Source organism: Vombatus ursinus, unplaced genomic scaffold (assembly GCF_900497805.2).
Source record: "Vombatus ursinus unplaced genomic scaffold, bare-nosed wombat genome assembly UNPS02014812.1, whole genome shotgun sequence".
In the NCBI taxonomy this organism is placed as follows: domain Eukaryota; kingdom Metazoa; phylum Chordata; class Mammalia; order Diprotodontia; family Vombatidae; genus Vombatus; species Vombatus ursinus.
In genome coordinates this window covers 87594698-87609645 of record NW_020954590.1, presented here as the reverse complement: position 1 = coordinate 87609645, position 14948 = coordinate 87594698, and the positions used below count along the sequence as shown (strand labels likewise).

The 14948-nt window shown below is 35.7% G+C and overlaps 1 protein-coding gene across 3 annotated transcripts in view; it reads right to left on the bottom strand.

Moving 5' to 3' along the window:
• Positions 1–14948, bottom strand: part of LOC114054050 (mitochondrial fission regulator 1-like) — a 57980-nt gene that overhangs the window by 26882 nt on the left and 16150 nt on the right. For 2 of the 3 annotated variants that reach the window (XM_027877114.1, XM_027877113.1), the window contains exon 3: positions 9266–9364. In XM_027877114.1, the coding sequence (XP_027732915.1) occupies positions 9266–9364 (99 nt within the window). Of the gene's footprint in view, positions 1–9265; positions 9365–11097; positions 11159–14948 lie in introns of all 3 variants that reach the window. The other variant, XM_027877115.1, reaches the window with a different exon arrangement.

The following is a 14948-nucleotide window of genomic DNA, read 5'->3' as shown; positions in this document are numbered from 1 at the left end:
CCTGGAGTATTATTTTCACTTCTGTGCATCACATTTTAGGAAGGATATTCATACACCAAAGAGTGACCAAGATACTGAAGGGCACTGAGCCCATGACAAATGAGAACTGGCTGAAATAACTAGGAATGTTTAACCTGGAAAAAAGAAGACTTAGGGAGTACATCACAGCTGTCTAAGTATTTGAAGTTGGTCACGTGTAAGATATTTTAGAATAAGAGGCAGAAGCTTTAGAAAGGTAGATTTAGGAAAAATTAATTATTTGATGGAATTAAAAATTATTTATCAAGTACCTACAATGAGGAGCTAGAAACTAGGGATATGAAGACAAAAAACAAGAGTCCCTACCCTCAGAGAGCTTACATGCTATAATTCAGAAGTAGAATGGGCTACACCCCTTGAGGCAGTTACCCCTCAACAGAGGTATTCAAAAGCAAAGGCTGAATGGTCACTTGACATCTATATTCTAGGAGAGATTTTTATTCAGGAATGGGTTAGACTAAATAGCCTCTGAGGTTCCTTTCCACCCTGGGATTCTGTGAAACATGACATTAACATAATTAGTTTAAAAGAAAACTCCAATTAAAAAGACAGCCAAATAAGTGGTATACGTAATCACCGACAAGTACTTAATTGCTTGGCTCTTGGTGTGTAGGATCATTTTGAAAGTTAGAATTACTTAGTCCTCAGATAAAATCCTATTCTAATGCCTCACTCTCGTGTGATGATGACCAGGGGATCACTTGGGTCTCCTGAAAGCTCTGCTAGAACAAGGTTTCCAAGTCTGGAAGATCTTATCAAGATAGAAAAACTTCAACATGGTCTGGTAATCTATCTCATGACAACCAGCGTAGCCTAGTTCAGAGAGGTTCAACGTTGAGGTTCATTACCATAAGGTGGTGAACTTCTTTTTTTTAAACAAGCAATTCTAGAAGATCATTTCTTGACACCGTACAGGGTTGCTATTATGTCAATGAATGGAATACTCAAACCAACAAAATCAGATTCTTGAATTTCTTAGTGAGACAGGGACCAGACCTGTGATTTTACCGGCATGGCGAACTTCCAGTGAACATACTCCCTCTACCAATGCAGGCTGGCATTTTTTCTGAAACTTAAGAGTCTTAGAGAGTTGTCTAAGGCATTGAGAGGTTACGAAATGTGGCCCAAGTCATATAGCCTATAAACAGTTATAACAACATAAGAGGGCATGAAAAATTGGAATTATAATAATATAGTCTTTGGAACAAAGTGCCCAACAGAATCTGAGAGCTGGAGGAGGCTTCCACCTAGGCAGTCCATTCAAATTCTGGAAAATTCAAATTGCTATTAAGTTTTTTCTTAGATCAAACCTAAATTTGACTCTTTACAAACTTCTACCACTGCTCTTAGTTCTGTTTTCTGAGAAAGCTATCATGTCTCTGCCCAACTTTCTTTTCTCCAGGCTCAAAATTCCTAATTGTTTCAGCTAATCTTTGTGTAGCATGATTTTGAGGACCACCCTGCTCCTTGTTCTTTTGAGGCTTGTTCTCAATGTACTTCTCAAACACAAAATATAAAACATTTTTATATCTAATATATCCTAATATATAAAATATCTTAAACATGACAATACATCTTTATTTTATCAGATGAAGTGAGAGAAAGATGTTATTTTTGCTTATAAACTAAATATATTATAGGTCTGAGGGATACCTAGCCAAATTAAATAAAACTTACAGTAAGTGGGACTGAAATTAAGAACATGCACAAATGAAAAGATCTTGGAATATTAAGAGTTTTTTAAAAGTAAAGTAAATGTGAATTCCATCTCGTTATATGGCAGATTTTCCTTTATGAATTTATAGCACTGGGAATCTATATTTTGGCCTACATTAACATCTTGTGAAGAAAGAAAAAGGAAGACTTCTATTCTCCCCTTGCAGAGCAGAGTCATCAACCCTTAAGAATTTGAGTATAAGTGCATAATTTTGGGAGGCCTGAGAAGTTTCCAAGTAACACTGTGTAATTATCCTTGGGAAAGTCACATAGCAAGAGCAAAGAATAATAGATGGTCAGCCTAATTTGGTGTCCTGGTAATGACAAGAGACCTAGAGGAAGGCTCTCATTCCATTTGGAGGGTTCTCTATGGAGGACTGATGGGAAGATTCAGAGGTGCATAGGATGAAGAAGCATTACTTTGCATAGTTGGAGAAAGTATGTACATTAATGAAATCACAGATACATTAAAATATTGAATTAATTCTATATTGGTAAAATAAGGGTGCTGAATTAGTTGTTGGTGGGCTATATGCCCCCTATGCCAAGATTCTGGGTTAGGGCTCCTTTACTATATGACTCTGCAAGCCCTATGAGACTACCTGGATGATTATACCTAAAAGACAACATTTTAATGGGCTTTCTCATCTGCAGTCCTCCATATATCTTTTGAACATATCAAAACCCCAATCTGACCTTCTGGACACTATTTTCACAAAAATCAATTTAAAGAAACATTATAATAAAACTGCTTCTGTCAAAAAGGTACGTTTAAAATCTATTTCTATCCTTTTTATTTCTTGCCATGCTCTAAAAATTACAAGTAATATGTCTCTTCATGAACTTTTGTTTGTAAAAGGAGAAATCCAATATCAAAGAAATGGCTTTCAAAGAATAAATACATAAGCACTATATACAGCCCAATTCATTCCCCAAAGGTTGATTTGGCTCATGTTCTCATGGATAAATTAAATCTATCTTGGATGTCTTTTGGCAATCAAAGATCAAGGAACATAATTACTTTCTCAAAATACTCTGTAAGGACATAAGTTACCTTGTATCACATATATTTCCTTGTCTATTCTATTTCTTTATATAAATATGAAGTACTACCCTTTGCACGGCACACCTATTTAAGTCATGCAAATTTCTATAGTTATCTTTACTTTAATACTAAAACATTAATTTACCTACTGCCATTGTAACAGGTCATGTCCACAATTGGTGCTCAACAAGCTGTTGTAAAGATCTGGTCCCAAAATCAATTAAAGTGAGCTCTACTCATTACATACATCTCTACTCACTTACATGCTCAGATCTCCATATCCTATCCTTGAAAAGTAACACTATGCTACTTTAAAAGTATTACTGTACTGGGAACTTAAGAGATTTTGACATTTCTAAGTTTTCCATGTGTCATGATTATTGTCTAGTGACACTTAAAAAAAAAAACACCAAAAAACAAAAAGCAAAAAAACCTCACTTAGGTTTTATTTCCCCAAAGATACTAAAAACTCACTCAAAAGATAAAATAAATTCAAACAGTAATTTCAATGATTTTTGATATAGATAGAAGGTAAGAAAACATTCAGAATGCAAAGTGTCTGATGCTATAGTATGGGAAACAAAAGAACTAACTTAATACCCAAAGGACAATTCACTTAGAAAAAGTTCATGTTAAAGGTGAGTTTGCAGCATGTATTAGCAGTCAAGTTTTATAGTTATCTGTAGCATGATTCAGATACCAGCATCAACATGCACCAATAACTGAAAGGAATTTTGAGACAGACAAGGCTGACTTACTGAAGTTTCACGGCATGGTCCTTTCCTACTACTGCTAGCAGAAAAGAAAAAGAAGGAAAAATAGTAAAGAGAAAGAAATAGAAAATTTTCAAGAGTTTGATATAGAAGACAAAATTAAAATTAGTACTCAATTTCACTATGAAAATCACCACTTGATAAGAATAAAATATCACAAAGTATCCCAATATATTTCACATAAAGCAACACATTCGTTGAAAAAATATTTGACAAAATACTAGATAACGGTAGATAAAAATGATTTACGTCATTCTAAATTGGGCCTATTTTCAATTTAAAGTACTTGGTTAATTTTAACTTGAACCAAGTAAACTGAGTGACAGAATAATATTGATAAAAGGAAAAGCAAAGTAGAAAAAGACTGTATGACTTGAGACAAAGAACAGGGAATTTTAGAGCACCCAACTTGGTCATGTGAGTTCTCATTTTTAATACACTATATTAAGCTACAACACATTTCAGTTTCTGGCCTGTAAAATAAAAAATTGTAAATTTTTTGTAGTACCTTTGCAGAGTTTAGGTAGCACTTTTTATGGTGGTAAACAGTCTTTTATCCTTCACCCTTTCAACTGAACTAGCACAGGAAGCAGACCCTTAATAAGTCTATTAACTGATAATTGCAACATTTCTACTTTATACTTTATTACCAGCACTAGTACAATAGGTTTTAGTCAAACAGAAAATACAACAGTAAGTCAATTGGTATTCAGCTTTTTATTTAAAAAAAGCTAACAACTTTCACATTCTACACATGCCATTTTTGTTGTAAGAAAGACAGTACAAGGGGCAGCTAGGTGGGACAGTGGATAGAGTTCTGGCCTAACAGTCAGGAAGACCTGAGTTCCCAATTGCCTCACCAAAACAAAACAAAACAAAACAGAACAGTACAGATTATTCGTATTGTAATCTAATGAAATTTGCTTTTGTATATTGAACATATACATTGTGAAGGAGTATTGTGAGTTGGAAGCCCCAAAGTCTTACTCTTAACCCTGCCACGAACTCATAGCGTGTCCCTAAGGAATTTACAACTTCTATGAATCTCAGCTTCACTGTCAGTAAAAGAGAGGTTGGGTTAAATGATTTTAGATCCCTAATTTGAATACTGTAAAATGGAATTGACAAGAAATTATATTAGCATTTTCTGTATCTTCAAAAAAAAATTAATACTTAGGAAAAAGAGCCTAGGAAATTACTGTTATTTGAACACTGGTGTAGGTTCTGTGCCCTGTGTATATCTTTTTACTTTAGATACTCCCATCAGATAGATGGGAGAGACTAGGGTGAAGTCCATGAATAGGAAGCCTGGGATTTCTTTTGTAGGTTTAGTCCTGGGGTCATGCTAGCAAAAGTTCAAGATAGTCTTTCCAGACCACCATTCCACTTAAAAAGCTAACTTTAATCCTCAAGTTAGGCAAAGCAATAATTAGAGTGGGGAAGTTGGGAGAGGAATATGTAGTTAAGTTTTTTCAGTTATACAAGGGTGGATTTATATAACACAACCTTCAGCTTACTATTTTCTCTACTTCATAACCATAAAAAAAGTCTACTGAGTTTTTCGTGTGCTTTTTTTCCAACATAATTTAAGACTGATATCAGACTGTTTTGTGCCATGGGGACAAAAATGAACCTAAGCTTACTCCTGATTTAGTGGTTATTTTCATGACTGTCAATAGATGGCAATGCCATTCCACAAAAGTACTAAGACAAAAACAACCTTTCCAAATGGGCAAATAGGTTAATTGATTGCAAATTATCCTTCAAAATGAATAAAATTTTTTAAAAAAAGAATAAATGAAAACTAGTTTTGAAAATGCTGTGTCCAAATATCTTTTCATAACAAAAATCCAAAAAGAAATTTTAAAATTTAATGTTAGTGATATTTTCTACACTGTTTTAAAAGAAGGACAATAGGAAAGGTTATTTTTTCAGTAAGAAGAAACTTAGTCAAAACTTGTGCAAAAGTAGGTTTGAATGTTGCCTCTTCTACTTTAGTGGCCCTGTGACCACAGTCAAATTATTTAACTTTTCTCAATCTCAGACTGTCATCTACAATAGAAAAGCTGTAAAAACATCTGATTCACAGGGTTGTTGTGCATACAAAGCTTACATTATACACACACACACACACACACATATGTAAGCATGTATGTGTGTGTGTGTATGCCCACTATGATGATTATGTATAAAAGCAGAAGTCTCTCCATTTTTCTGAGATCACTAAGTTAAAACTGGAACAAGCACCCTGAGAATTTAGAGATGCACTATATCAAATGTATAAACATGCTTGAGACAGGGACCAAGTTGTGGTAAACTCCTAGCTGATACATACGTATCATTACTATTGTTTATTTAAAAAGTCAAAATGCCTTAAGTTTGGGGTTTTTTTAAAGTGATGTTCTCAGGTTACAGAGAAGCATTTTTGGAAGCATTAATGAAGTTTGTGGAGTACTTCAAAACAGAATATATCACTGCATTCTACTTTATAAAGGCCTGGAAGAGTTCAAGCAGGCTCTTTAAATAGACTCAAAGGAATACCTCCAACATATTTTTCTTCCTGAACATGGTGATAATGATATTACAAGTCTGAAGAAATACAAAATCTACTCAGAAACATAAGTGGGATAAAATGGCTGAAATAAGGCAAAACATAATCTCTGCTTTATTTTTTTTAAAGAAATCAGTCTGATGATTATGAAAGGCAGTTAAATTGTCTTACCTACTCCTACCCATACCCCTCTCAATCCCAATGAGGGCAGGAATCATATATGTCAAATTTATATTTTGTGCCTAATACAGTGTTTTGCACATAGGAAAATTGATTAGTAAGCATCTTTGAACTGAGTAAGTTAATTCTTCTTGACTGTAATTCTTAAGTCTGTGGACAGGTGGCAGCCAAGTGGCGCAGTAGATAGAACACTGGCCCTGGAGTCAGGAGGACCTGAGTTCAAATGTGCCTCAGATGCTTACTAGCTGTGTGACCCTGGGCTCTTAGGCACTTAACTCTGTTGGCCTAAAATTAAAAAAAAAAAAAAAAGTCTGGGGACAAAATAAAATATGTTGTACAGGGGGTGTCATAGGTAAATGTATAAATTACAAGCACTGTGAGAGGTATCTTGGTTCTGGAGCCCTCATAGACTTAGCACCACTTCACATGACTCAGTCTCAAAATACTAGGTTAAAATACACTTGTTACAAACAAATGTCTTCCACTGAACCCTTGAGGAATGATACAGTTGATATTTAGCAGTATTTAAAAGACCATATTCCAGAAATAGCCACTGGGCATGTACAATTGCCACCTTAGTTTCAGATAACGGGATCATGGTGTTTGATTGATTCACCTCCCTGAGGCTAAGGCTGCTCATCTATAAAATGAGCAGGTTGGGCTAGATGAGCTCTAATTAGGGTCCTTTCTAGCTCTAAAACTTCATAAACATTTTTAATTCTAAACTATGAATAAAATATGGTAAAACAGAAACTTTCTAAAGAAGCTTTTCTTTGGCAATTACTGAGTCAGACAAGGCCATTATCAGAGCAGATTCAGGTTACAATTAAGTGCTATCCCAAGATACTTGGATTTGTTAGCAACTACATGAACAAAAGTATGTTATTCTGTATCACAGTGAAAAAAAACAACCTTAATAGGTTCATTTAAATCACTAAACTGGTTGAGTGATGAGGAACAGATTCTGCAGGCAGGAAGAGAAGAGCTAAGCCTTTGCCTTCTCTTTAGTACCTAAAAGAATGCTAGATTTTAATAAAGTTAACAGTTTGGCCACTTATGTCAAAATGAATTGAATTACTAAAATATGGTTAATAAGGAACATTTGTTGCAATTTTGTTAATTTTGATAACAAAAAAGAAAAGTTTGTAAATAGTCAATCTTATATTAATTACATTTTTCTTCAAAAGCTCATCCGACCTACTAACTTGGCATGAAAAGAAAAAATGGTCTGCACCGATTTAAACAAAAATACTCTGCAGATGATCAAGGAAATTTTAAAAAGTTACTAGGAATATCCTGAATAAAGTATATTTACACAAAACCTCAAGTTCTGATGTGAACCCAAAGCACACCTCTACCAAAATTCTGTATTCCAATTCAAAATTTTTTTTGTCCATTTCCCTTCAAAGTTCTGATCTGTCAACTTTGAGGCTTATCTAAATTCTAAGACAATCCAATTTCTAGAACTATGATTACTACAGTATGCAGTTTTCTTAGAATTAAGAATTTAAATAACTTGTTTTACTGTCTTTCTGGTTCAACCATTAATTGGACATTTTTAAATCTGCCTATTTCCATTTCTTCATATGAACAGTGATAACAGCTGTGACTCCTCTCACCTCACTCAAGGGCAGTTATTATCCAGAGCACTAGGAGTTTCTTGGATGAGAAGAACTGTCTTTCTTCTACTTCCCAAAATATCTAAACAAAATGCCACCTGTGACATGAAACTGGTGTGCATAAAATTCAGCTTTAAATCTGAAAAAAGTTGCGCTGAAAGAGGCTGTGTCATAATGCTGTGTGTTTTAAATCTGTAAAGAACAAGAACATGGCTATAGAGCCATAGTGTATCAAAGGCTATATCAACAGGATTATTCAAAATTCCTCAGCCAGAGAAATCAACTATGTATTTCTATGCAAAAAGAGAGTTGTTACTGACATGGCACACAGAGACATTTAGGGAGATCCCTAAGCCCCAGGCAGAGAGGGGTCCCCATCTGATTTAAGGCTTCATTGCCAGAACACTCCAAGGAACCACAAACTTTCAAAGAACAGACCCCCTTAGCAGCTTTATTGCTGCACAGCAGATGTACCCACTCTGGACTTCATCACCTTAGAAATAGTTCTGTTGCAGTTGGAAAGGAAGGTGCTCTAGCTGTAAACACATGTACATAGTCATTGGTCAATTTCAAACTGGTTCAAAGAAAAGCACAGGAAGAAAGATTTCTCCTTGCTCCAAGTGGTTTTTGGCATCAGTGAGGTCCTTTGGCTCATTTCTTGACAGCAAGTTAAGCTTTCCTCCCTGTGCTACTACTACCACCAGTGCAACTGTGTCTTTGTTGCAGGGCATTAACAGTATCAGAAGGTATCAAAAGACTTTCAAAAGGAATACTGGTGAGTTCTAAGAGAAGCCCTCTTTGCAGAGGAAGTAACTCCAGTAGCAACAGAAAGCAACAGTGATACTGGAGGCATCCTGTATCTGCACTATAATGGAGGATACCTGATGGTCACCTGGGGCCTAGGAGCTTTTTGTTTAGTAAGGTGCTTCTCAGGACACATGCACATATTCTTAAGTTGAGTTTCTGCCATAAGGAACCTGAATCCTAATGCTCGTTGAATGACTGGTTGCCACCTTAGTGTGGGCTGGTTTACAACAAAATCTACAGTGTCTTTATCTTTATTTCCAAAACATAAGACCATGCAATTCTTAGTGAAGAGCAATGACACTGCCAACAGTGAAAAATAAAAGTGGATGCAAGTACATGACTCAGGTTAGGAAGAAAAATCAGACTTATGACAGAAGAAATTACTGAGCATTCCCAATCCTTATTTTGTTTTTGCAGACTAATGTAGCTAGCAAAATACAAAAGTCTGATGGCTCCTTTAAAAAAATACAAACCCCCCCCCAATTTATACAGTACATATATAAATGAATAAATTTTAAAACATGAAAAAAAATACCTGAAATTGAACTCTTGGACACTGAATCAGAGATAAGTTAGTACCGATCTTCCTTACAATACTTCGAGATGAACCATATGGTTTGCCTGACCAGAGTACCTGAGAAAGTAGAGAACACAAATATTTAATGACAATCCTTACAACACTGTTAATACAAGGTGTATCAGTCAATTATAAAACACAATTATAAAGCACCGACTGTGCCACGTAATTAGATGGCATACTATAATAGGAGGAATGCTCCACATTTTGGGGGAATAGCTCAAGTATTTCCCAATTAAAAATTAAAAGCATATAGCCTAAGCTATTAATAATGCAACAAAGGTTATTGGAGAGAGCATGTGTAATGGTAATATATTGAAACTAATAATTAATTTGATGTCATGTTTATTATTATATTGCAGTGTCTACTTTCAGAGAATTTTTCCCCTACTGTTTTCTACCAAAGGGCCAACCTAATTCTTTCATTTTAGAAAATTTGAAGATTCAGCCTCAAAGCATAAGATCTAGACATAACACAAATGTGTTGGGATTTAAATAATATTATCAGATATTTTACATCAAATAAGAATGGATACAGAATGCTTTGCAAACCTTAAAACACTGCAGTATCAGCTATAATTATTAATGTATGACATACAAAACAAAAAAAGCAAAACTTAACAAAAGAAAATAATACCAGGCACGCATGTGGATTAGTGGATGCACACTGGATCCTCTAGGAAGCCTGACAATGTGTTTTCCTAAGTACACTGGCCTTTCACTGAAAGGATATATGTGATTGCATGAATACTTTATTTGAAAGAAAAGACAGATGAGATAAAGGCAAACAATGTAGTAGGAAGACCAGGATAAGACAATCATTAATAAGGAAGAGAAGTGAGCCATTAAAAGTAAATCCTAAAGAAAAGAATGGAAGTGGCACGGGACTGAATTATACTTCCTACTACACATCATTGTCTGTGATATTTGTGACTACATTCTACCTGTTTATTATATATTGAAATCTTGTAATTCAGTACACTGTGCTCTCTCCAGGTAGCCCAGAGGCTGGGGATACATTGAGTGCAGAAAGCCCTAAATCAAGAGCCAGAGGCTTGGTTTTGAATCTTGGCTCCGTCAATTATGCCTCTTTGGCCTCTCTTTCCTCATCTTTAAATAAGGTTTTAGGTTCAACCTTTTGTCCCTTTACAGCTCCAAATCTATGATTCTACTCTGACTCTACGTTATTGTCACTCAGGGTATAATAATGAATGTAATGTTACACAGGTGGTTCTGGAGCTTGGTCCAGACTGGCCCCCTGGGCATACATTATCACAAATCAGGCTGAGCTCAAGCTAGTATCTCTGCAGTGCTTCAGATGAAGGAGAACTTAGTTTTAAGTCTAACTCCACTCTACCTATGCTAACCTTGAACTCTGAGAGTTGGGCCAAAGCCAAACACAATTTGGAAGAGGCACAGGACAGGAATAGCATTTGTCTCCCTTCAGGGATTCTACATGATTTCCATTTTTAGCACGTTCAGGGTCTCACTGATTTCTGAGTGGGGAAAGGCCAGAAAAAAAAAATGGGTTAAGAGAGTTAAGAATTAGATCTGAAATTTAGATGATATAATTCCCACCTAACAGAGAGAGGACTATCATTTAAATATATCCTTGAACAGAAGTAGGTTATATGGGAAAGGAAGGACATCTGACAAAATGGAAAGTGTGAGGCAACACAGAGTTTTATTAATGGATAAATAAAACAAAGCAATTGCCAAGCCAAGAAAAAAATTTGAATGGGCATGCAATAGGCAGAGACTTAACAGATAATATTTAAGGAAATCTTTACCTTAAACATTTTTCAATGGGCTTCCTTAGTCTTGATCTTTTAAAAACAGAATCATAAGAAACTAGGGCAAAAAATGGCAACCTTTAGTTATTAATACCCTACTTTCTTAATTTTTTTTTCCTGTAATTCTAATAGTAAGCCATAGTTCAAATAATACCATGACATAAGAAATGGATTTAGTTAAAGCAAAATATAATTTGATCATCACACAAGTAATAAAGCATTGGAAAAAGACAATATTCAAAAGCAAGCCAATTTTCTTTTCAATAAGAGTAGATCTGGAGTGGATATGATGAGAAAGGAGAAAGCTCAACAAGAGAAGTAAAAGATTTACCAATACCTCTTCCAGCTTATGGCACTATGGCTTGTACAGTAAACATGCAGGTAAAGAGTCCTAAGTTTTCTACATTACCATTTTCTAAACTGTTTCATAGAAAAACAAAACAAGATCAAAGCTTTTACAGAAAAAGGAAGTTGTAGTTAAAAAAAAACAAACCCAAAAACATGCCTGAACAACACAGAAGGTGACGGTTGTATTTGATTACTTTTTTTTTTAATGACAACAGTGAGCTAAGAAATGAATAGTATTCTTCTGTTTTTGTCACCTGTGTTCTGCACAGCACCTTGCACTATATAAAGAAACAGGAGGCAAAGGTCCGTGCATTCTGCTCACTGGGGCCTCTAGGGAGAGGATGAAATAGTTGCTTCTGTTACAGTATGAAGAAGATAAGTGGAGAAAAAGAGCAGCTAACCTCCAGGAGTCACAGAATTAGGTCTTCCTTTATTTTCTCTGCTCAGCCCTCATGAGAACAAAATGCAAATAGCTATAAAGGAATAGGGAACAGATGGTACTGAAAAGTCACCATCTGCACACTGGGAGGCTGTTTGACCCAAGTGGGTCTCTCTCCCTCTACTCCTGGCTCAACTGTGCCTTGTAAATGTAGATGTGTAGAAAATGATTTCCTCTATTTTGAAGCAATTAAGATATATTGTTATTTGGATATACCCAGATAGCAATCAGAGAAGAGGGAGAGGTAAAAACTACTTGATATTGACCTTATATTGCCTAATCTCTGAAGTGGATCACTTTCCAAAAATTTTCTAAACAGTGAAATTATTTTTGATCTTATCCATTTGCTATGCACACAGTGTGTATTCATATATAAAAATCAAATGCACACACAAGGAGGTAACTATAGCTATATTAATGCTAAGAGAAATTCTGGGAAAGGATTTGAGAGGTAGAGAGACAGTGTGCATGTGTGTATATGTATCTAGTTGTGACAGTCCATAACATTTAGCAACAGTGTCTGAATGTGATGACAGCAAAATGGGGGGAATCTGGTGACATTAGGAAAGCAGTTTGTTCTATTTTAACATTGTGAAATGGTACAGTAGAGGTGTTGAAGTGTGAGGCTTGAGTCTGAAGCTGTCATCTGTCTGAGGCATGCTGGCTACATACCCTAGCTTCATGTAGTAGTAAAGGGAATTATAATTAATGCTGCCATATTTCTACTTTATTTTCTATTTTTAAATTTGTTCTACATTAACTTATTCGGATTCATGTAATAATCTGATAGACAATATTTAGTAGGAAATACCAACTGTAAATTTAATCCCAATGAACACTTTAAGTGAATGGATTGTTTTAAATACAAGCTAGGAAAAAATAAGCTCTTGGTTTTTTTAGCCTATGAATGTGAAGTAGGGAAGAAAAGGAAGATTAAGTTGTACATTAAACAAAAAAATTCAGGACAGTGGAACTCCCTAGTATTCTCATAAAAATCTCTAACCAAAGGACACATTTTTTTTCTTGGTTGTCTTCTTTCTCATCTGAAATTCTTAGCCATACACATGTTCCTACTACAGAACACAGGAAGCAAAAAAGTTCATTCCTTAAAACAACAAGAAAATTCTAAATTCATATTCTCTTTCCCCACAGATTCAATATTTGCTGTCCACTACAAGCAAGAGCTCAGTAACCCATCAGTTCCATAATACTTGCTTCCTCAAACGGGAAAAAAAAAATAGGTAATATAAAAACATATATGGGATTCTTCATTGAAGAGGAAAAGAATAGAGAAGTAAAAATATGTTTTAAAATCTAAAAAGGGGCATAGGGAAGATAATAGAAAGACGAAAAATAAGAAATATCAATTTAGAATTATAGATATAGAACTAGAAGGGACCTCTGAGATGATCTAGTATAATTCCTTCACTTTACAAATGAAGAAACTGAAGCCAAAGCGGAAGTGGTGGAGTCAAGTACTAGAAGTACCAAAAGTAGTAGCAGTAACAGCAGCAGCAGCAACAGGAATAGTAGTAGTAGCAGTGATGGTGAAGATTAGCATTAATGTAGAGCTTTATGATTTACAAAGCACTTTGTAGGTGTTACTTCACTGTGATTCTGCAAATGAGGAAAGTGAAACTGAGAGAGGTTAAGAGACAAGCCCAGGGCCACACAGCTAGCATGTGTCTGAGACAGGACTTTCATGTGAGTCTCCCTGACTCCAACCGTAATGCTTTACCCAGTACATAATGCAGCTGGGACTAGAATCGACCAACTCTGACCATAAAGCCAGTCCTTCACCCCATGCATCCTGCTGCCCGTCCTCACTTCATGGCAACATTTTCTTTGTACAGAGAGAAGATATGAAGGTGGAAGACATAGTCTTTGTCCTTGAAGAGCTTACCATAGTAAGACTTAGTTCAATGTATCAGATGTAGGATAATGAGAAGACAGCAGTGTGGCAGAGTGGGAGGACTACTAAGAAACTGAGTTCAAACCTCACCTTTGTCACTATATATGTGTGACCTTGAAGCAAGTAATTTAACTGCTCTGTGCCTAAGTTTCCACACATGTGTAAAAGTGGATTGGACCATCTATCTAGTTGGCCTCTGGTCCTTTTCAGCATAAATTTACATTTATATGACCGAACTGACGGTAAACTATCTAGAGTTATGGGAACATGTAGTTTTTAAGACCAGGTACTATCCAGGAAGATTTTAGACTCTGAGAAGGAAAATGTTACCAAAAAAGGTCAAAACAAATAGCTTTATTGATTTCCAAACAGTATATGATCCAAATACTGCAGATCTCATTATAAAAAGGAAAACAGGAGGTGGTACCTTTCACAGCTAAGACTGGGGAAAGAACTTTTTAAAAATTACTGCTAGCTTCTGTTTTTATACCACCTTAATTTCCTTATATATTCCTTCTGCTCCCCTACCCTGATAGCCACAATCTCTTTATAAAAAATAAGAAAAAAAAAGGCTTTAAAAAGCCCAACACATTAATTAGGCGGCTAGTCAATGAATAATGATTAGATGCCTACTATGTGCCAGGCACTGTGCTAAGCTCTGGGGATACAAAAAGAGGCAAAAGACAACCTTTGTCTTCAAGGAGCTCACAATCAAATAGACAAGACAAGCAAACAAATATGTACAAACAAGCTATATACAGGATAAACAGAGGGAAGGCACTAGAATTAACAGTCGTTAGGAAAGGTTTCTTGTAGAAGATGGGATTTTCACTGGGACTTGTAAGGAAGCCAGAAAAGCCAGTAGGCAAAGATGAGGAGGGAGAATGTTCCAGGCATGAGGGACAGCCAGAGAAAATGCACAGGGCCAAGATGTTGAGTTGTCTTATTTGTGAAACAGTCAGGAGGCCATCATCATGGGACAGAAGGCTACACTTCGGAGACCAAGGCTCTACATGGAAAGGGTGGAAGGAGGATGGGACCAAGGGACAACTGAGGGGGAATGTAAAGAGCTGCTGTGCCCTTCCAACCTTCTGACCCAAGTCAATATTGTCTCTTCAAATCCTTTCTCTCCTTAGTTTTCACTTTGAA